General features: G+C 37.4%; 3 protein-coding genes across 3 annotated transcripts; 1 reads left to right on the top strand and 2 right to left on the bottom strand.

The window, feature by feature from the left end:
• Positions 1–755: 755 nt before the first annotated feature.
• LOC128219273 (uncharacterized) lies at positions 756–3,602 on the top strand. The gene is made up of 2 exons (XM_052927085.1): positions 756–909; positions 3,333–3,602. The coding sequence occupies exons 1-2, from the start codon at positions 756–758 to the stop codon at positions 3,461–3,463; spliced, it is 285 nt and encodes a 94-aa protein (XP_052783045.1). The 3' UTR covers positions 3,464–3,602.
• An 869-nt stretch (positions 3,603–4,471) lies between these two features.
• On the bottom strand, positions 4,472–15,823 carry LOC128218712 (2'-deoxynucleoside 5'-phosphate N-hydrolase 1-like). The gene is made up of 5 exons (XM_052926390.1): positions 15,466–15,823; positions 9,750–9,883; positions 7,970–8,032; positions 7,561–7,671; positions 4,472–5,121 (listed from the first exon to the last, which is right to left on the bottom strand). The coding sequence occupies exons 2-5, from the start codon at positions 9,880–9,882 to the stop codon at positions 4,985–4,987; spliced, it is 444 nt and encodes a 147-aa protein (XP_052782350.1). The 5' UTR covers position 9,883; positions 15,466–15,823; the 3' UTR covers positions 4,472–4,984.
• Positions 15,824–17,325: 1,502 nt separating this feature from the next.
• LOC128220711 (ankyrin repeat domain-containing protein 39-like) lies at positions 17,326–20,747 on the bottom strand. Its single transcript, XM_052929207.1, has 3 exons — positions 20,413–20,747; positions 19,026–19,232; positions 17,326–18,011 (listed from the first exon to the last, which is right to left on the bottom strand). The coding sequence occupies exons 1-3, from the start codon at positions 20,611–20,613 to the stop codon at positions 17,859–17,861; spliced, it is 561 nt and encodes a 186-aa protein (XP_052785167.1). The 5' UTR covers positions 20,614–20,747; the 3' UTR covers positions 17,326–17,858.
• Between the last annotated feature and the right edge of the window lie 2 nt (positions 20,748–20,749).

Raw genomic sequence — 20,749 nt, 5'->3', positions numbered from 1 at the left:
AATCATACCAACCACATCGACTGAGGGTAAATACGAGTTTCATTGATCAACATCGAAATACCTCTTCACTGTATTATCTTATATTTATGTCAATAATTTACATTTCCACTGTTCGAACCTCAATTGGTTAAAAAGTGTTACACTAACTGAATGTTCATTTTATTATGAATCTACACCAAGTGCTCGTGCTAAATCCCCAAGGATGGCTCCTAAGGCACATACACCGGGTTCTATACATATTTTTGGGTCAGTTGATGCATATGGGATACCAAAAACAATCTTTCTAAACACAAGCAATTAGTAGTGGTGACGATACTTCAAAGGACCCATGCATACCAAAATCTGTACGAGATCCGTCTCCCCATTTTGCAACTGAAAAAAACAACAACATTTATGTGACACTCATTTATTACGATGTGTTCGTTATTATTTCGTTACTATTAAGGCATATAGTGCCCGTACCTTTACAAAACACGCATGAAAATATCCCCAATATGAACTTCACGAAATGATTCAAAACCTACTCACGTGTTTGAGGCTGAAAATTACCGTCCTGTCAATACAGAATAAGGTACGCAGAAGTCGTTGTGTTGGTCTGTGCTATAGGGTCAATTGCAAATAAAATTCTGAAAGCACCCTGAAAACAAATAAATCGGGTAAGCTTTATTGCTAACATTTGAACTATTTTGCAAAGCACGTTTTCCTCGCTTTAAATAGGAATAATTTGTTGGCTAAGTATCAGAATTGGCTTAAATATGTCATTTGTTTCAAAACGGCAGTGCTCGCCACAAAATGAAGCGGTATTCAAAGAGGCGATTGTGAGAAGGATGCACGTGGATAAAGCGATGTTGGAGATCCCTCAGGTGAAGGAATGGTACAAGAAGAAGTACACACAGAAAAGCGATGTACGTTAGTTCATACTGTCTTATTTAAACACGATTGAGAATACTCTCCCCCCCCCCCCCCCACACACACACAAAAATTCTACGCACTGATACGCAACATTTCGCAGCCCATTGTTCTTGCTAAGATGCTGACATATGACAATAACCCATCGATGTACACATGTGTTTAATATAGCCATACTCGTGCACGTACAAATACAGTCGACGTACGACCAATGCGTTCTTATCGCTGTTCTAAGTATATCAATTAAATGCACCTATAAATAGTTTGCGTTTCTAGGTGGTTGGGGTGGGAACCCCTCCCTCCTTCCCTTCACCTAGGAAAATACATTGATAGGTTCAAAAGCTTTGAGTTCTAGATATATAACTTTTGAAATAATTACAAAGTTGTTGTTGTTTGTGTTGTTGTTTTTGTTGCGTATGTTGATAAGTGTTGTTGATGTAAATGCTTCATAAAAACGCTGAGAACATAAATCTTTGAACGTGTTTTCCTTTTAATTAAATGTTTAGAGAGAAAACCGATGTGCATGTGAATGTAATTGTTTGATTAAACAAGCTATTTCTGTCTAGATTAAACAATTTGAATGTATTTAATGATATTCACGCTGATAAAGTGTATACGATTAATGTTTTATAAAGATTATTTGCATTTCGTAAACAACTTAAATAAAAAAGTATTTATATATTTCCACATTTACTGATATCATTGATAAATTTGCAAGGGATTTTACAGATTTTAAAGCTCGAAAAGAAAGATAGTTTCACGAACTACTTAAAGCTGCAGCCTCACAGATTGACTGTTTTGATTATTTATTTTCTTTCATATCTTCGAACGAGCCAATTTTTGCGTAAATCTGGAAACCAGTGATAATAGGCTGACAAAAGAATAGATCGCAGTTTTCATAATTACGTCTGAAATTGGATGTTTTATGGCAAAATGAAAATTCGGCAATTTTTACCAAACAATTTAGATCTGTTCTATTGTGAGTAATCTTATATGACTGAAATGAAGGCACCGATGCCAAAATGAGCTAATTCTGAAACAAAAACAATAAAAAGGTTAAACTGTCAATTTGTGAGAGGGTACCTTCAAGCCGAAAACCATGTTCTTAGTCCGATTTATGACTGTAGCCTCCACCCTTTGGCTCCAGCTCCCTGGCTTTTGGCTCCAGCTCAACCCAGAAAAAGAGTATAAACATGCTAATTCCGGTAAACAGGCGGCCATTTTATTCCCGACAAAATAAAAGCACTCGATAATACTGGTTTTATCTTAAATGCAAGCTTCTAGAGTGATATTCAGCTGAAAATTGGGGAAAATGTTCTACTTTTGTTTGTAAACATGGATGTGTTTGATGGGAGAATCGGTTTTATAACTTCATAAACAATATGTTTACAAAATAACCGAAATACGTGTGAAGATTAAACATGTTTATATGGCACTGCATTCCCCGATTTCTCAAATAAACCCTCATAATTGTGATATTAGATAAAATAACGAGTCATACTTACGTTTTACGATGATATCCGTTCTTTTGCTCTAGCTCGAAAGTGTCATTGGCTTTTTTTTATACACAGCTCCTAAAAGAACTGGACCCATTGTTTCGCACTCGTGTATTGTAACCGCATAACTCTGACCAGATGTCGACGCGAAAACTCGATTGTTAAGTTATAACTTTTGAAATGCGTAACCCGGTATTTGACAGAGAAAAAACAACAACACTTTTTCAAACTTTTCAAACTGCTGTAACTCAATGTAATTAATTTAACCGCATAACTCTGACCAGATGTCGACGTGAAAACTCGATTTTGAATTTGAACTTTTGAACCGCGTAACCCCTGTGTTTGAAATAGAAAAACCCAGTATTTGACATAGAAATAAACACATTTTTAAAACCTTTTCACACTTTGCTGTAACTCTTTGTAACTATTGTGACCGCATAACTCTGGTCAGATGTCATCCTGAAAACTCGAAAACTTTAAGGTTGAACTTTGAAAAGTTTCGATGTTTCCCTGTAACCGGTTGTAAGTTTTGAAAAACTTTGCTGTAACTCGATGTCGACCTTAAACTCTATTTTTGAGGTTGAACTTCAATTTATTGATTTTTCGATATAACCGATGTTATTATAACGCCATTGTAACACAATTTTCAGCATACAAGCCTTACACTAAACCAGTGTATCCAATGTAACTATGGTCCTATAGGCGTTACAATATACATAGCTTTCATTTGATGGGCCACTTTTGTGCCATATCTCATGTGGTTATAAGGGCATTTTGTGAGTATGCAAGTCATAAGTGTTGCTATGACATTAGAATGTATGAATGTATTTTGTCCCTCCGGAGTATTGATCATGCGGGTTTTTGCGTGTGAAATAATCATTACATGTGAACATTATGAAATATTGCTTTCTTTTACATTCATTTGAGGTTTCTCCTCGGGCGACCAGCAAGAGATGAAGGCGGCCGTGGCGGATCTTTCGTCGATCTGGTGCTCCTGGTGCACGAGTCATGACATGTGCGAGTGCATGCGCCGACACTGCTTTAATGTTACCTGCTGATGATGACAGCTGCGGGTGCAGGCGCCGATACTGCATTACCAACAGTTACTGATGATCACCGAGCGTCAATGATATGTTTATTTATTACCTAAGTATAGTTTGTATTGTCAATGAAATGTCTTCATAAATATTGATTGAGCATTGGAGTTTCTTAAGTATGTTGGTAAGCACGGGCTGTTGAGCAACGGCGATTTCATTCGGTCTAACAAGAGTAGTGACCAAATAATGGGTCAGAAAGATCTTGTGTGGCATTTAACCATACCTGTGATTAGGCGGTGTAGTTGGATATCCCTCACGTCTGTGATAGCTCTAGTTTATTTCAGCATCATCAGCTTCATCCTCAGCATCATCATAATCATATTTACCATCATATTCATCAGAATCTACCCATTCTCACTTTCTCATAACTACAATTAGTTGTGCCAGCAGCATTAGCAGCAGCTCCATCACTCACACCAAAATAAATAAACCCACATACAAGCCACACAACATTCATGTTGTCGGGATGACCATCGTTATCATGAGCATTTGTGAGTAATCGTTTGCAACAGCAACGCCATCATCATAATCAAAGCCAGATAATACCAACGACGGTGGTGGTGTTACTGCTGCTATGGGCAGATCTTTGATACGTTGGTGGTTATTTTCTAAATGGTTCTGATAATGATGCTGACGATGTTCTTGCTGCTAATGCAAATACTGCTGCTGCCGATTAATACTTCTGCTGGTGGTGGTGGTGGTGGTGGTGGTGATGAAATGACGATAATGGTGGTGGTGGTGGTGGTGATGATGATGCTGCTGCTGATGAAGATGATGTCGACGACGACGAGGACGACGATGATGATGATGATGATTATGATGATGATGATGATGATGATGATGATGATGATTATTGTTCTTTATTTAAAACCGGTGAATATGTTACAATTGGAAGACATATCGAAACCAAACAGCTTTTATTTATTTATTTTTTTCGTTTTATTACAAGAAAAACGATTAACATGCTCCTTTTTCGTTTTCATTATCAATCATAAAAACGCAAATGAAAATACGGAATATAAACGGATCGTATTATATCTACATAACACGAACTTAGAAATTTATATAATTATAAAGATATGTTTCATCTGTGATATGCATAATATATCACTGTATAACTGTTAGATGGGATAAATCATGCGTGAACAAGTACAGACTGTCTCTACACGAAACTGGAACGTCAGTTCAATTGCATCCACAAGAAACTCCGGAACAGAATAATAGTCAATATACAGTTGTCATTCATTAAATACTCACAAATTACCAAAGTCTTTCAATTAATTATCAGAATAAATGAGAAATCACAGAAGACTTGGAAACAGCATGAACGGTTGCTGATTCAAACACCAACGTCAGAATTGTGCTGTAAACGCATCCTCTTCTTCTATAAAACATCGTTTCCACTATATATTTTAACTAGCGTCCTTATTTTCTTAAACTTTTCTTGAAGAAAAGAAATTATCTACTCATCGTTTCAATTTATTAACTAGCGTCATTATTTTCTTTGACTAAACTCTGAGAAAAGAAATCCTTGAAGAAAGTAGAAATATCCTTTTCCTCGTAATATTTTACGGTGAATTTCTTTCCATCATGGCCACCTGTCAGCATGTCCGTTAACTCTGAAACAGAAAGCAACAACAAATTATATTGAAAGCAATGCAAACATAAAACCATGTGAACTAGTTCGCCTAAACAAAAATTCGCAAAAATTCTAGTTGCTCACTGGAGGTGCCAGGGGGAGGGGTGGGGGTTAAAGGGCCTCAAATTGTCCAATTTAGCATATATTTCAATATGCTTAATTTCGGAATGAAGCTTGTTTAAATTGTCTTGGGTGAGGGTGGGGGGGGGGGTACCAAACCCCTTTGCCAACATTTTAAAACAACAAGAGCTGTCACAGAGACATCGCGCTCGACTATTCCGCCGCTTTTAAGTGTAAGGATTGAAAAGTTTTGGCGAAACATGCATGGATCACTGTTAGATTTCATGCAATACATGATGCGCTGAGATATAAACATAAATGTATTAACATGGAACATTTTAACCAGAATTTTTTAGTCTAATATAAATAAAGGGCCATTATTTGCAAAATACAGTTATCTAACTTGGTTATTCAATTACGTTGAGTGGTTGAATACCATTTTAAAAAGTCTCAATGCAATACATCAAGTAATTGAGGTGTTATCATATCTGTGCTAACATGCAAGACCTTAACCAGAATTTAGTCGCATAATAAAGGGGCAAAAACTATATCATATGAAAGATAGAGTTATCTTTCTTGATTAAATTAGAAGGTTGAATGGATGGGAGCATGTGTGTAATTCTTAACCAGAATTTCTATGTCTAAAAAAGGGGCCATTTTTTGAATATAGTGCACTAGAGTTTTTTAACTTGGTTAATTACGTAGGTTGGATGGTTGAGTACCACTTTATCAAGTCTCGATGCAATACCTCAAGTAGTTGCTGAGATATTAACCTATGTGTGCTTGCATGCGAAACCTTTACCAAGGTGTGACGCCAACGCCGACGCCGACACCGACGCCGACGCTTGGGTCAGTAGTATAGCTCTCCATATTCTTCGAATAGTCGAGCTAAAAACATATTTTGGTTCTGAGGACGGGGCACTAAATAAAAGGTTATGCCCCCTCTTGCATCAAATCCTGGACCCACCCTGCTGACGTTCATATTAGCTATTTTCTTCATTCTGTAAGAAGAAAGCACACGTCCGATGTAGCCTTTTTTTATATAATTCGTATGACTGTTATTGTCCCTTGCATCTATATCTAAATAAATTGTAAAACATATAATATCAACACGTAAATGAAGCATTACATCCAAAATTCAGACATACAATGAATAACAAATGCCTAAAACGAACTAGGTTAGAAAACACTAGAGCAGTACGAACGTTAGTCAGTTCGTCTATTTTCCACTTAATTCGACAGTTATTTAAGCCAGGCAATGATCCTTCCTATTGTCACTGCATGGTATTGGGTTTCTTTGCAATATCTTGAAAGGCAAAGGTTAGGATAAAATATATTTTACTTAATAAATAAATAAATCGAGTAATTATCTTGATTATATGCCCGGCCTAGACACATGCGTTTTGTCGCTCAGGTAGCAATATGGTCCAAGTTTAATGAATTTTAGATTGTTTTAAAGATTTTGAATGCCGACAATGCCAACGCCGACGATAGCGACGCCATCGGCGACGAAGAAATAAAGACTACGACAGTAACTCGTGAAACACACAAAAAAACAAAAACAAAACACGTGACAAACGAAGTACATACAAATATAAAGCACAGTCATAATAAAATAGATTGTATTGTTATTGAATACTGTAACTTATATTTCATTTAATATTAAAATAAATAATTCGGTGAATTGTACGTGTCGCCTTTTGGAAGCGCAATATCTTGTCCAACCAAATGTGATAACAATTTTTGAAACCACGACCTTGACCTATGAGCACAAAGTCACTAAGAGGTCCTTTACTGACCATGATCAATAACCTTACTACCTTTGGGGACCTCATGAGCATGTGTCTTGGATATATAAAGCTAAAACCGTTTTTCTAAAAAAAATCTTTATTGACCTTTGAACGACTGACCCTAAAACCAGTAGGAGTCATCTATCGGCCATACCTAATGTGCACACACAGATTGACGACCTACAACACGCCATTCACAAGATATTGATCGGAAACTATTTTTTTAAATACAGGTAAGCGAAACATTAATCTATGCCAGCTGACCCTAAAACCAATAAGGGGCACCTGAAGTAAATAATTTAAATGTTATTGGCAGAAAACCAATTTTCTATGTAAGGTCACAACACCCCTGACCTTTGACCAACTGACCCCAAAGCAAATCGGGGTTTTCTACTGCCCATGGCCAATTTGTATTCAATGTTTGAGGACTCAGACCATTAAACAAATTTTGACTGGAAACAGAAATGGGACGCCGACGACAACTCTGGCGACGACGCCGGACAAAATATTTTGTACCGTTCTGCCATGCTTTGCAGGCGAAAAAATAAGTAAATTAGAACACATCTTACTTCTATCCGGCGAGGGCCTGTACAAACACAGTATGGTCTTGCCTAACTCTGCCGCTCGCCCTATCTCGTACCCGACACCCAGGGAAGGCTGTGTAACCTCGGCAACCAACACTGTATAACATAAAATGTTATACATTCACATCCGGTTGGTAGAAATGAGTGTATACAACCTGACTTAGTTTATAAAAAACTTTGTGTAGTAACCTGAGATACTGAATGTAATTAGCGGACATTGATTGTGTATGTTATATTGGCTATGAAAGATGTGTTAATTATAACTTTAGACCATTCAAAGATATGTTCGTGTATTATGATATGTAAACCATTAATTAACGTAACATTGACATTGACGAATAAACATGTTCACCAATCGATGAACATTTGGACAAATGGACAACAGCCAACGTACCATCACACTCTCGTAGCCATTGTAGCGATTTCTGCAACACCTCTTTGTTTGACCACGTCGGCACTGAAACATCGTAAAGCACCATGTGTTCTGTGTGTGCCATATGCTCACCAATTATCACTATTTATGTCTCGAAATGTGTAAAATGTTGGTGCAAAGTATTACAAATGCCTGAAAATGGTTTCCATAGAAATTCATATATTATGATAAAAAATCTGGATAGTTTAGGTAGGCGTACTTGGGCAACTTATATAATAGAAATGTTGTTTACATATAGCTTTGGGTATGCTTGGATTGCCCAGGAGATATAAATATATTTATGTATCATTTTAGAATAAGAATTGCTGATTGTTGTAGACAAACATGGCTTGGTGATGTAAATAATTCCTCACGTTGTGATACTTATAAATGCTTTAAGTTTTTATTGAATGTTGAGAGATACCTTTATACCAGTTTACCGTTTCCTGTACGAAAATCATTGGCTACATTTAGAACCTCTAGTCATAAACTCCATATTCAAATTGGTCGGTTTTTTAGTATTGATAGAAATGATCGCTTCTGCAGTTATTGTTTATTGGATAAAGACATACTTGTTATTGAAGATGAATATCATGCATTTTTAAGTGTTCAAGATTTATTGACATCCCGGCCGGGAGATTTATCTGCTTTCTTGGTATCGTGGAAATACTGACATTGTTCATTTTCTATAATATGATGGCATCGGAAAATGTTATTCATATTAAATTCATTGCTCTTTAATACGTTCATAAACTCATGCTAGCTATAGATTACACTTAAAAAAATTTACCAAGAGACACAACTTTTATTTAGTTACATATATGCATTTTGTTATATTTGATTTGCATAATGTAACATGCATTATGGACTGGAGGCCTTTCATTGAATTTTTTTTTTGTTCGTTCGTTCGTTCATAGCTGACGACGCGTACATAAACAATTGTTATAACATACATGTATAATATTATATAAAAACGCAGAAATTGTCGGCGAACCGTTTCCAGTAAATATATTAAAAAAAATATGTTACAAAAATTGCCAAATTTGTCGCTATAATGATTATATCATAATTAATATATAAAAATAGTGATATATAGCAAGCGAAGCAATTTAAGGTATCTGGTGTACACATAAGCTTTTCATTTAATTTTGTCATTCGCCCGAATGTTAAATCTTGATGCCTGATAAGCCCATATAAATTTGGTATAATTTGAAAAAAAATACTGCTTTCTGATTAGAAGTACATATATGTTAAATAAATGCCCGAATTATGCCATGGATAAGTTATTGTAGTTTTTTCTTCTTATTTCAACACATAGGAGATGTAAATTGACCTATTTCGCAATCTTTCAAGGTCAAATAAGCTAGTTTCGGTTTGTTTTCCACAGAGTATTTTATCGACTCAAATGATTGGAATATAATATGATGGCAGCATTCAACTAAATATCACCTAATTCGACATTTTAAACCTCAAGCGGAAATTCTGTTCAACAAACGACAGTCAAGGGCTTAAGTCTATAGAATGCCTTGGATGTGTTAACAAAAGAATAATTAATTTAAAAAGGTATTTAAGTAAAAAAGAGTGAAATGCACCACACTTTTAAAGCCAGACCCTCTGGTAATATCAGTTTTCATGTCAATGGCTTTAACATATTTCAAGTAATGCCAAAGACGAAGATAGTTTTTGTAAGCCAATTACGTGGGCGTCGACGCCTACGCTAACGACGCCAAGGCCATGACAATACCTCGAAAGAATCACCCACTTTTCGCCGCGTCCTTAATTCCAACATGTTCCGTGAGGATGCGGCCATATTTCCTCAGTTCTTCAATAAGTCTCGCATATATGTCCACGTCCTGGCGACCAGAGGTGATACTCCCGCAGAAGTAGATCTTCATCCTTCAGAATGGACACAGGATGCATTATTAACCATAAGTATGAAATTACTTTGTGTCAAATAACCTAACTAAGATATCCTGATAGTTTATAGACATTTGGTCGGTCCATTTTTATGTTTTTTTTCAGTTATACTGTTTTAATAAAAGCTTGAGTCGACTCGAATTTTAAGATAATATCTAAAACCGTTAAATCAAAACAAAAATTGTCTTGCCGTGTCTAGTATGTTTCAGTCAATGATGATAACATTGAAAAGTATTTTTTTTATTTATACCATAATACTGAAACTGAAATGGATGTATTCGGTATTTGAGAAGTATCAAGTGGTTTGTGGGATATAGAGCGGACACGAAATGGAGTCATATGACCTTTGACTACTAAGTGTGGCCTTGACCTTGAACAGATCCGGTTTTTACATTGGCTATATATGTACTTCTGCACATCGTCTCAATTTAGTAAAGATTTGTTTCAAAATCTTTAAAGCTGTTCAAGGAATGGAGCAGACACGAAATCTAGTATTATTGTACCCGTATGAACTTTGCTCTCTTATGTATGACATTGACATTAAAGGGAGCTGGTTGTAACATGCGATCTGTATATCGTCTCAATATGGTGAACATTTGTGGCGAGTTATTTCAAAATCCTTCAAGAGGGTCAAAATATATGGAACGGACACGACATGTAACAGATAGACGGACAGACAGACGGACGGACGATTTGTGGCGAGTTATTTTAACTTCATTCCAGCAGTTCAAGAGAAAAGGACCGAAGACGAAATAAAGTCACATGAACTTTGACCTCTATGTGTGACCTTGACTTTAAACCAAGCTGGTTGTAACATGCGCTCTTCACATCAACTCAATATGGTGAACATTTGTATGGGGTTATTTTACCTTGGAACGGTTGAAAAGCTGTGGAGCGGACATGATTTGTGACGGACAGAAAAAGACGGACGGACAAACAGACAGACAACTCGAGCCAAAATATGTCTCCTCATTTTGGGGGAGAAATACTTAATACATTTAATAGAACGTTAATAATGTTGAAACTTTGCAGAAAATTTTTATATACGGGGTTCCAACTCAGGCACACACAAATGAACTTGAATGACCATTTTTGCCAGGTAAAATCTGTCTCAAAATATCTATCACACAGTGTAATCGGTGAATAATAAATCCGAAGTTTGATTTTCATTAAATTAATAAATCCTCTAAATGTTCCAATTCAAAAAGTTTGCCATTAAAAGTGGACTTGGTACACAATATTTATATATTAATTCAAAAGTTACTCGTGGAATGATAACACTATTCCAATCCTGTACGAATTTATCACACATGTTCAAATACAATTCTTGACATTTAGATGTTAATTAAAAAAATAAGCATGCACCGCAGCATATGTCACTGTTTTATTCTCAAATGTCACGATCTGAATTACGATAGTTATTAAGGTGTCACTGTTTTTGTATGGCTATGATGTTGCCACAACATTTATGCTAATAAAACTTATGTTATGTTATGTTATGTTTATATGACGATAATTTACCATTCCAGGATAAGGCGTCAATGCAAAAAATGACGTATTTTCTTAGGTAAAACTTCGGGGCATTACGTAATGTGTTTGCCTTCCTATCCAAGCCATTGCAAGTGTATGCTCAGGAACAAAATACATGCATAATTTTACAACAAAACTAAAAAACAAACAAAAAAAAAACAACAAGAAAAAATGCAATTTGCATATAAACTTTATCAACCGAAGTACATCGATTGCACGAAAAAGCTGCAAGAAAACAGCTACGCTGGCAGAAGCATGACATGCACATTGACTTTATGATCAGTGGATGACTACAATCCTGGGAATCAACACTGTGCATTCATTTGCAAATTGCAAATAATGGCGTCGAAAAGTACTTACAGTCAATTTATAACATGAAGGGATTTTTTATTTGTTTTACTTTTCATTGATTCTTGAATCTTGGTCCAATGAGGCTTATACGAGGAGTATATTTTGCACGTGTTGATAAATATCGGGGAAAGAGTGAGCGCAGACCGGTTTAGTCCCTCCCCCACACCCAAAGTCACCCCTAACCCACAGAGACTGACTTCTGACTACGTTTACAGTTACAGTGATGTTACCCACGTGGTCAATAGTCATGTCCCTGTAGTTCCCATTCAATGTTTTATTGTACAATTCACTCATGTTTACTGAAAGGACTTGTTCACGTTTTGTAGAGTCAGAAAAAATATTGCGAAATGTTCACATTCAAAACGTTTATTTTAGTGCTAGAGCATCATCAACATGTCATATCAGTGCTCTTTTATTCATAAGTATTTAAAAATGTGACAGATCAAATATTCTGTGACCATGAGTATCTGCCAGTGGCTGGTTTGTGGTGTTTGTAAAGGAGATTTAAATGATCGGGTTCAAAGAAGTTTAAGAAAACATCGTTCCCAACATAAAATCTATGAGTACGTTCCTTCAATACGTCTCTGCTACGGCGGATTAATTAAAAGAAACAAAACAGTTTCCGGATTTCATTTTTGTAGTTTGGTATGTCTGCATGCGCAATTGCATTATTCCCCAAGTACATATGCGCTTGACACTATGGTTGTTATGAAAAAGCATACTAAATACTGACTGGCGAGGCTCGAACCTTTTCTGTTTGATGAGATACGAACAAAAACACCCTCTCAGGATTCTTGCTTAAAGGGACTGTACACCAGATTGGCACCAAAAAAAGTTTTTTTCTGTAACGAATCTCAGGACAATTATCTAATAGAAAGTGTTACGCTTTGATATCATAATTGTAAAAAAGTACAAAAATGCCAAAAAAAATGTGTTGGAGTCCGGGTTCGAACCCGTGTTCCCAAAATTTCAGTCCACGTGATAATACCGACTAGCCAATCACTCACAAGGAATAAATTCTATCTGGTAAACATACCCAGTAATCGTTTTTAATGGAAAAATACGAAATAACTGCTAAACTTAAATAAATTGTAAACTATGTGGTACTTCAGTTAGTAAGTTTCAATGCATTGTACACATCGATACCAAGTTTATGTCAGTTTTCGAAAATTTTCTCTTTTTTCGCTATTTTATCAAACGGTGTACAGCCCCTTTAATGCCATACTGAACACACACAGAAACAAGCTAAGAAGAACATGTTCACCCACATGCACTGGACATACACGGTTCTTCATGGGGAAGCCCGCACTATTTGCAGTAGTTCGCCAACATTGAACTCTAACTTACATACAGTTTGTTGGTGAATTCGCAAAAATCAATCAACGTAAAAAAAATCTTCGTTTGCCATTGGCCCAACAAAAATGTAAACAACAAATAATATCAAGTCAGACCTTTTATCACTGCTTCATATCGTCTTTAGCCATGTGCAGTTGCTATATGAATCATCAAGCACGGTGTCACAATTTACAAGAACTTTCACAGATCGATGCTGTTAATTCTGCATTCACATCGATACTGTTGATTTGTTCATTCACATGTATACAGGCGTTCAACTCTTTCAATATCAACACCAGTATATATATATATATATATATAATTTTGTTTAACTCCGTTTTATAATTTGTTTAGTATGCCATGATGGGAATAAACGATGTACATAAGAATATTTTATTAAATTGTATGATATTAATACACTTATTCAGTTTTAAACTAGAGCTATCACAGAATGTGAATAATGCACCAGTCATTTGTAACCACGCCCCCACAGGTTCGACGAATAGCGGGGACTTTGACTTTCGGCCAACCAATCTCAGGTAAAAACTCCCCGCACCCGGAGACATCCTATGTAAGGCACATTCCCCAATATTTTCGGCACGAAAACAAAACCTTCCCGTTCACTCGGCACTGCTGAGCCATCTGGAAGGTAAAAAAAACACGACCTATTTTCCCCCGCTTAATTTCCCGGTATACCCCCTGTGGACGTGGTTACAATTGAATGGTGCATAATATCCCCACGCGCCAAAGTGCCGGAAATACTGCCTGCATAGACAATTCTAGAAATGAAGTGGAACGTGCTTCTGTCGGTAACTGTGCTACATAATTGTCCATAAACATGAGGAAGATTCGAAAGTTGCTTCGACCTTGACCTCGAAGGTAGGACACGGGTCTTGTGCGCGACACATCTACTTGCTATGGTGTCCACATTTGCCAAAAAAATTAAAATCCAATCGTGAATGAGAAACATATGAACCAGACAATAATTATTTTCAGTTAGGCTTTAATAGCAAACTATACTTAGTTCAGAAGGTTGCTGTGACCTTGATCTTGAAGGTAGGGACACGCTTTTTGTGGGCGACACATTCTCAAGTTATGGTGGTCACTTCTGCCAAATATTTTAAATCCAACAATGAATGAGGAAAGCCGCTTAAATACCGTTGAAAGAGCCTTTGACACAGACACAATGCCCTTCCATGCAATTGCAATACAGAATGGCATAGAGTTGAACAATACGTCGTGGAACCTGCGACGCTATGTTTCATCATGGTGAACCTCTATGGCATTTTTTAAAACTCCTTTAATGCATGGTTAAAATACAGCCCTGGTAAGGTTCAGTCCAGACCAGTCCTATCAACAACATTTATTTTGACAATAACTGAATAAGCCTTTAGGTATGAACTTAATCCTTGAGGTTCAGACCTTGATCTTGTAAGTGATACGCCGCTTCATCATGATGAACCTTCATTGCAACTGTCTTAGTACTATAGTGCATGGTCAAGATACAGCCAAGACAAGGAGAATTTCAACCTTTGGCCTCTAAGCATGTCCTTGACCTTTGAAGTACAGACCCGAGTCTTGTGCGCGACAGTGTTATGCGCGACACGCTTCCCCATCATGAACCTTCATAGCAAGTACTTTTTAAATCCTATAATGCATTTCAAAATATAGCCCGGACAAATTCAGTCGAACGGAGCACGCCAGCACATACACGGAACCGCCACTGTGACAACCTGAGTCACCGCAAGCGGGCTCATCGTAAATCACAAAACGCTTGTAACCTAATCACATGGATAATATGCAACGAGTACGAATCATATGTTTAAAACACAATGAGTCCGCAGCAGGGTTCCATCATTATGCATGGTCGAGAGGTTGTCATCAAAAATATAAAAGGCAAACATAGAGTGCGGAGCAATATATCATCCATGTAAAATGTTAAACCAGAAGTTTACTAGCAGAACCAACTGTGTGCAATTAATTAGCTCAAGTGCTAAATAATCAGCAAATAAAATCCCCAACTTTCTATTGTAATTTAATATCTACTTGAATTTAACATGAATAATGTTGGGTTTCTATCAAACTTTCTGTCAAAAAATATGGTGTTTCGACGGCGACACCTGACTTGGAGGTTCTAGATTGTTTCAGGGTCACCGTAAATGTCGAACAATGCCCGATAAATCTCTGTAAACCACCGGAAAGCAATAATCAAAGGGATTTACAAATACATTAGAAGTTAAACGTTATTTTATGCCAATACATATTCTTCAGTGTGTCTGTTTATAGTACGTGTACTGTACATAACGATAAAATAACTCCAATAAATGACAAAATGGTATAGTTACCTCAAACAAAGACTCACGCTGGTACAAATATTCTCGTGTATAAGAATGCGAGAGTTATAGGTTAATCACCTCCAACCTATGGGTTTAGAAAGAGTATAAAATTACATAACAAAAGTACACGAAGCAGACAACAGATTTTACCATTCGCACTGAACACCGGTACTGTTCATACTTGGCTATATTTTGATCAATACAAGCAGCAAATAGGTAGATACAATCCGGCAAATGTCCATGTGATTGAGCAGCTACTAGGCACGAGGTATAAATCCACACTTGTTCAAAGCTACCCACATCTTAGTTCATACGTACGTTTCAAGTTCAAAATAGAACATAGGTACATGTATTAACGACCCACGGTACAGGGTCAATATGAGGCAAGAAGTCCGGTCCCTTTTTATGCCCCCGAAGGTGGGCATATTAAAATCGCAACGTCCATCCGGCTCTGTAACTTTCCCTTGCATGGACAGATTTTAAAATAACTTGCAACATGTGTTCCACATACCAAGACGACGTGTGGCGTGCAAGACTCGTGTCCCTACCTCAAAGGTCAAGGTCACACTTAGTGTTTATTCACAATGGAGTGCTGCATATAAGGACATAGAGTATAGGTTGTCGTGTCGGGGCTGTAACTTTCCCTTGTATGGACAGATTTTAAAATAACTTGCCACATGTGTTCCACATACCAAGACGACGTGTCGCGTGCAAGACCCGTGTCCCTACCTCAAAGGTCAAGGTCACACTTAGTGTTTATTCACAATGGAGTGCTGCATTTAAGGACATAGAGTATAGGTTGCCGTGTCCGAGCTGTAACTTTCTCTTGTATGGACAGATTTAAAAATAACTTGCCACATTTGTTCCACATACCAAGACGACGTGTCGCGTGCAAGACCCGTGTCCCTACCTCTAAAGTCAAGGTCACACTTAGTGTTTATTCACAATGGAGTGCTGCATATAAGGACATAGAGTATAGGTTGTCATGTCCGGGCTGTAACTTTCCCTTGTATGGACATATTTTAAAATAACTTGCCAAATGTGTTCCACATACCAAGACGACGTGTCGCATGCAAAACCAGTGTCCCTACCTCAAAGGTCAAGGTCACACTTAGTGTTTATTCACAATGGAGTGCTGCATGTAAGGACATAGAGTATAGGTTGTCGTGTCCGGGCCGTAACTTTCCCTTGTATGGACAGATTTTAAAATAACTTGCAACATGTGTTCCACATACCAAGACGACGTGTCGCGTGCAAGACCCGTGTCCCTACCTCAAAGGTCAAGGTCACACTTAGTGTTTATTCACAATGGAGTGCTGCATATAAGGACATAGAGTATAGGTTGTCGTGTCCAAGCTGTAACTTTCTCTTGTATGGACAGATTTTAAAATAACTTGCCACATGTGTTCCACATACCAAGACGACGTGTCGCGTGCAAGACCGGTGTCCCTGCCTCAAAGGTCAAGGTCACACATAGTGTTTATTCACAATGGAGTGCTGCATATAAGGACATCGAGTATAGGTTGTCGTGTCAGGGCTGTAACTTTCGCTTGTATGGACAGATTTTAAAATAACTTGCCACATGTGTTCCACATACCAAGACGACGTGTCGCGTGCAAGACCCATGTCCCTACCTCTAAGGTGAAAGATACACTAAGTGTTTATTCACAAGGGAATTCTGAATATAAGGACATAACAGTGTAGGTTGTCAAGTATGGGTGGTATTTTTTTATGTTCAGAGGCAATTAAAAATAACTTGCCATATGTATTTGACACGTAAAGGCAAGATCAACTTTTCATGTACTGACCTTGTTCGTAGGTCAATGTCACATTCGGGAGCATTCGTCACATACTGTGAAAGCTCTTGTTCAATTTCCATTATTTGAAGGCGAAGAAAGGCAACTCTAAGACACCACTACCAGAACTTTTCATTGCAAGAGTTGAGAGTAACTCATTGATTATTTCTATTATTAGTCCGACTACTCCACATAAATTAATTGTGCATCGGTAAAGGTTTTTGGCGGCTTTCTAGAATCCGCGAGTTTAATAAATTCGACTTAATAATTCAAATTCAACACGTCTGTTGTTATATGCCGTCGATGAACACTTTGCATTAAGGTACACAAACGCTCTCCTACCATGAGAGTCTCGTCATGTAAGAGCGGACGATGTTTGCGTCTTTCGATTAGGAGTTTAAACAGAAAACAAGAAAGACTATTTTCCAAGCATATTATTTGCTCTGGGCGTGCATTCAGAGAGTCCGCACACCAGGGTTGGTAGTAGCTCACATTTGGTCAATCAACCCTGCATTTTGCTTTGAGACACACATATTCGACACTTGAGCCTTAACATATTACGCATACAATACTCTCGCTTTTGTGAAAATGCTCTAAATTTAAGGTTCATGGGACATCTTCAAAAAGCTGTTTCACTTCATCGCAGTGTTCCTGTACACAGGACACCGGTGTCCGCCCCTTTTTGTCCCTGACTGAGCGGCTGGCGGGAGCGGCTTCCAGGAGTTGTTGTACACATAATGCTTGACCTCTCTCTGCCGCCTAGAACGACGAAGGGAAACTTTATGCTTCTATTAAAAGATGATTCGATTGGTCATAAAGTAGTCTACATAAATAGCATCAGCATCTCAAGTCATTGTTGAATAAGCTATTTCTCTATCTTCAATATCCAATTATATCGGTATATGGAACCTTATACATGAAAACAATAATCTACCAAAGGAAATCTGGATTACTAGTGTTATTTTTTCTGTTGTGTTTGTCATTACATTTCGTTCACTGATTTTAACTTCAAAAATAACACAAATAATTCAGAGTCGAAGCATGTATATATCTGTTGACTTATTTATGTCTGCAGTCAAACAACGAATAACTGATATATTTATACAAACATGGATATCCGAGTTAAATCATTCTACTAGAGCTAGATCATACATATTGTTTGCAGATTTTAAATTGCAATCTTATTTGTCAAATGTTAATATAGTTAAATATAGGTCTGCTTTAACGAGAATAAGAGTATCTGCACATAGATTAGAAATAGAAACCGGTAGATGGCACAAACCAGTAGCAATACCACACTGTGATAGAACATGTCTTGCATGTAATTTACTTGAAGACGAATTTCATTTTATTCTTGAATGTCAACTGTATAAAGAATTAAGAAAGCAGTACTTGAAAACATATTATTATACTGCACCGAATTTACCTAAATTTATTGCATTATTTAAATCGCAAAATGTAACTGTAAACAGAAGCCTTGCCATTTATGTGTATAAGGCAATGGAACTAAGAGAAAGATATTTATTGTATAACGGGTAATTTTATTTGTTAACATTAACTACTTCACGCTTAAATGTAACTTTATTAATGATATATCATTTGGTCGCATGATTTGATGTATTTATGATTTTGATCAGTTGCTTATATGAATGTATTGGACCTTGACTATGTTTAGAAACATGTTTCGTAATTATATTATGTATACGCATGGGCATTTTTGTCTAGGTGTATTTGGAAATAAACTGTAAACTATCTAAGTTTAACTGTTCTTACTTTGTGTATGGGAAGCATTCCGTCAGCATCATAAATATTAGGGTCAGCGCCACTGGTCAACAGAAGCCGTAGAGTATCCGTGTGACCACAATAGGCCGCTCGGTGGAGCGGAGTCACGCCCCCTGACCGCGTCTGCACGTTGGGTGACGCCCCCTTTTCAAGAAGCAGCTGGCATACGGATGTGTGCCCATTTCTACTGGCGTAGTGCTGAAACATTATTATTGCACATCAAAACACAAGAAATAAGGAAATATATAGGTATGTCCGCCGAGACTTAAATATCCAAAGGAAGAGACTATTTCAAAAGCATGTAACATGATTAAATACATGGTCAGATTCTCGGTCAATTAAGGGTTAATGTGTAACTGAAATTGACTCTCGTGTAGAAATGAAAAGGGGAAAAATTGGCTGGTATTTATTGGCATGTTGCATGGTGAATTTTACAGTTTTCAAATTCACGCCAAATACACGTCGTCGGTGTGTGGAAATTCCATCATCCGATACCCACAAGCGACCCAGTCCATCATCCGATACCCACAAGCGACCCAGTCCATCATCCGATACCCACAAGCGACCCATTCCATCATCCGATACCCACAAGCGACCCAGTCCATCATCCGATACCCACAAGCGACCCATTCCATCATCCGATACCCACAAGCGACCCATTCCATCATCCGATACCCACAAGCGACCCATTCCATCACCCGATACCCACAAACGACCCATTCCATCATCCGATACCCACAAGCGACCCATTCCGTGAGTCTAATTATCTCTCGTGAGTATCCCGTCGGATGGGAAAGTAATACCTAAAATCTGGGTGCCTCATGGTTGCAACATCACACCGACGTCAAGTGGACGACGATCATGGTCAGATATCCGTATAAGCTTGACCAGATATGTGCGGTATACTATTGTACTTTTACTTAGTTATAAAGTTAATGTTGATGTCAGCGGCAGATTTCCTTCTTACTGGCGTCATCAATCGGCTAAAGCCCAATGATATAAAAGCTTGATTTGCTGGATATCCCATTTTAATGATTTGTTTGATTAATTGTTTATAACAGGTAAATATTGCATCATCAATAAATATTTTTGCCTTGCCAAAACCAAAGAATTAATCAGTTTGAATACAACTGGCTGCTGATGCCGTTATGATATACACTTTCCGACGTCAACTTTGGACCCCCCCCCCCCCCCACAATATATGATGATATCAAAATGACATTTGATATGATGTGCAAAGAACCCAAACTTGATTTTAGTATGTACATTAAAATGACTACATGTAGAGATGGTGAGCTATCATGTGTAACATTTGTACGAATTAATCGCCGAATCTTAGATTAACTCTTGTATGCTATTAATTCTACGTAAAACTGACCAATGCAGTATAACCGGATGAGTCCAAGACGTCAGGATTAATTCCTTTCTTCTCTAAACAGTTGATGACATCGTCATAAGATCCATCTAATGCCGCAGTCCAAATCCCCCTGCTGAAATCCAGTTCATCTAATGTCTGGTGCGCAGAGCCGTATTTTGTATTTATTAAGCAGTTGCAGTCAACATGTTTGTCACACATCATGCAATCGTATTAAACTTATTGTATGTAGTACTTGATTTACATTGTTTATTGTGATTGGATTGAATCCATTAATTTGTACGAAAGAAACGGTGGAATAGTGTTGAAAGTGAAAGTGAAAGTAGCCGTTTGAGAGCTC

The sequence above is a fragment of the Mya arenaria genome, chromosome 15, assembly GCF_026914265.1.
Source record: "Mya arenaria isolate MELC-2E11 chromosome 15, ASM2691426v1".
NCBI classification, from domain to species: domain Eukaryota; kingdom Metazoa; phylum Mollusca; class Bivalvia; order Myida; family Myidae; genus Mya; species Mya arenaria.
Note: the sequence above shows the minus strand (reverse complement) of the source record. Positions and strands in the feature narration are given on the sequence as shown.

Excerpts from the sequence above, each read along its gene's own strand:
- LOC128220711 (XM_052929207.1), bottom strand. The coding sequence starts at position 20,613 with ATGATGTGTGACAAACATGTTGACTGCAACTGCTTAATAAATACAAAA. Across the intron at positions 19,233-20,412 it reads CATCCGGTTATACTGCATTG|CACTACGCCAGTAGAAATGG; the intron begins GTCAGTTTTACG and ends ATAATGTTTCAG. Across the intron at positions 18,012-19,025 it reads GAATGCTTCCCATACACAAA|GCGGCAGAGAGAGGTCAAGC; the intron begins GTAAGAACAGTT and ends TCGTCGTTCTAG.
- LOC128218712 (XM_052926390.1), bottom strand. The coding sequence starts at position 9,882 with ATGAAGATCTACTTCTGCGGGAGTATCACCTCTGGTCGCCAGGACGTG. Across the intron at positions 8,033-9,749 it reads AATTAAGGACGCGGCGAAAA|TGCCGACGTGGTCAAACAAA; the intron begins GTGGGTGATTCT and ends ACGATGTTTCAG. Across the intron at positions 7,672-7,969 it reads ATGGCTACGAGAGTGTGATG|TGTTGGTTGCCGAGGTTACA; the intron begins GTACGTTGGCTG and ends TATGTTATACAG.
- LOC128219273 (XM_052927085.1), top strand. The coding sequence starts at position 756 with ATGTCATTTGTTTCAAAACGGCAGTGCTCGCCACAAAATGAAGCGGTA. Across the intron at positions 910-3,332 it reads CACACAGAAAAGCGATGTAC|GTTTCTCCTCGGGCGACCAG; the intron begins GTTAGTTCATAC and ends CATTCATTTGAG.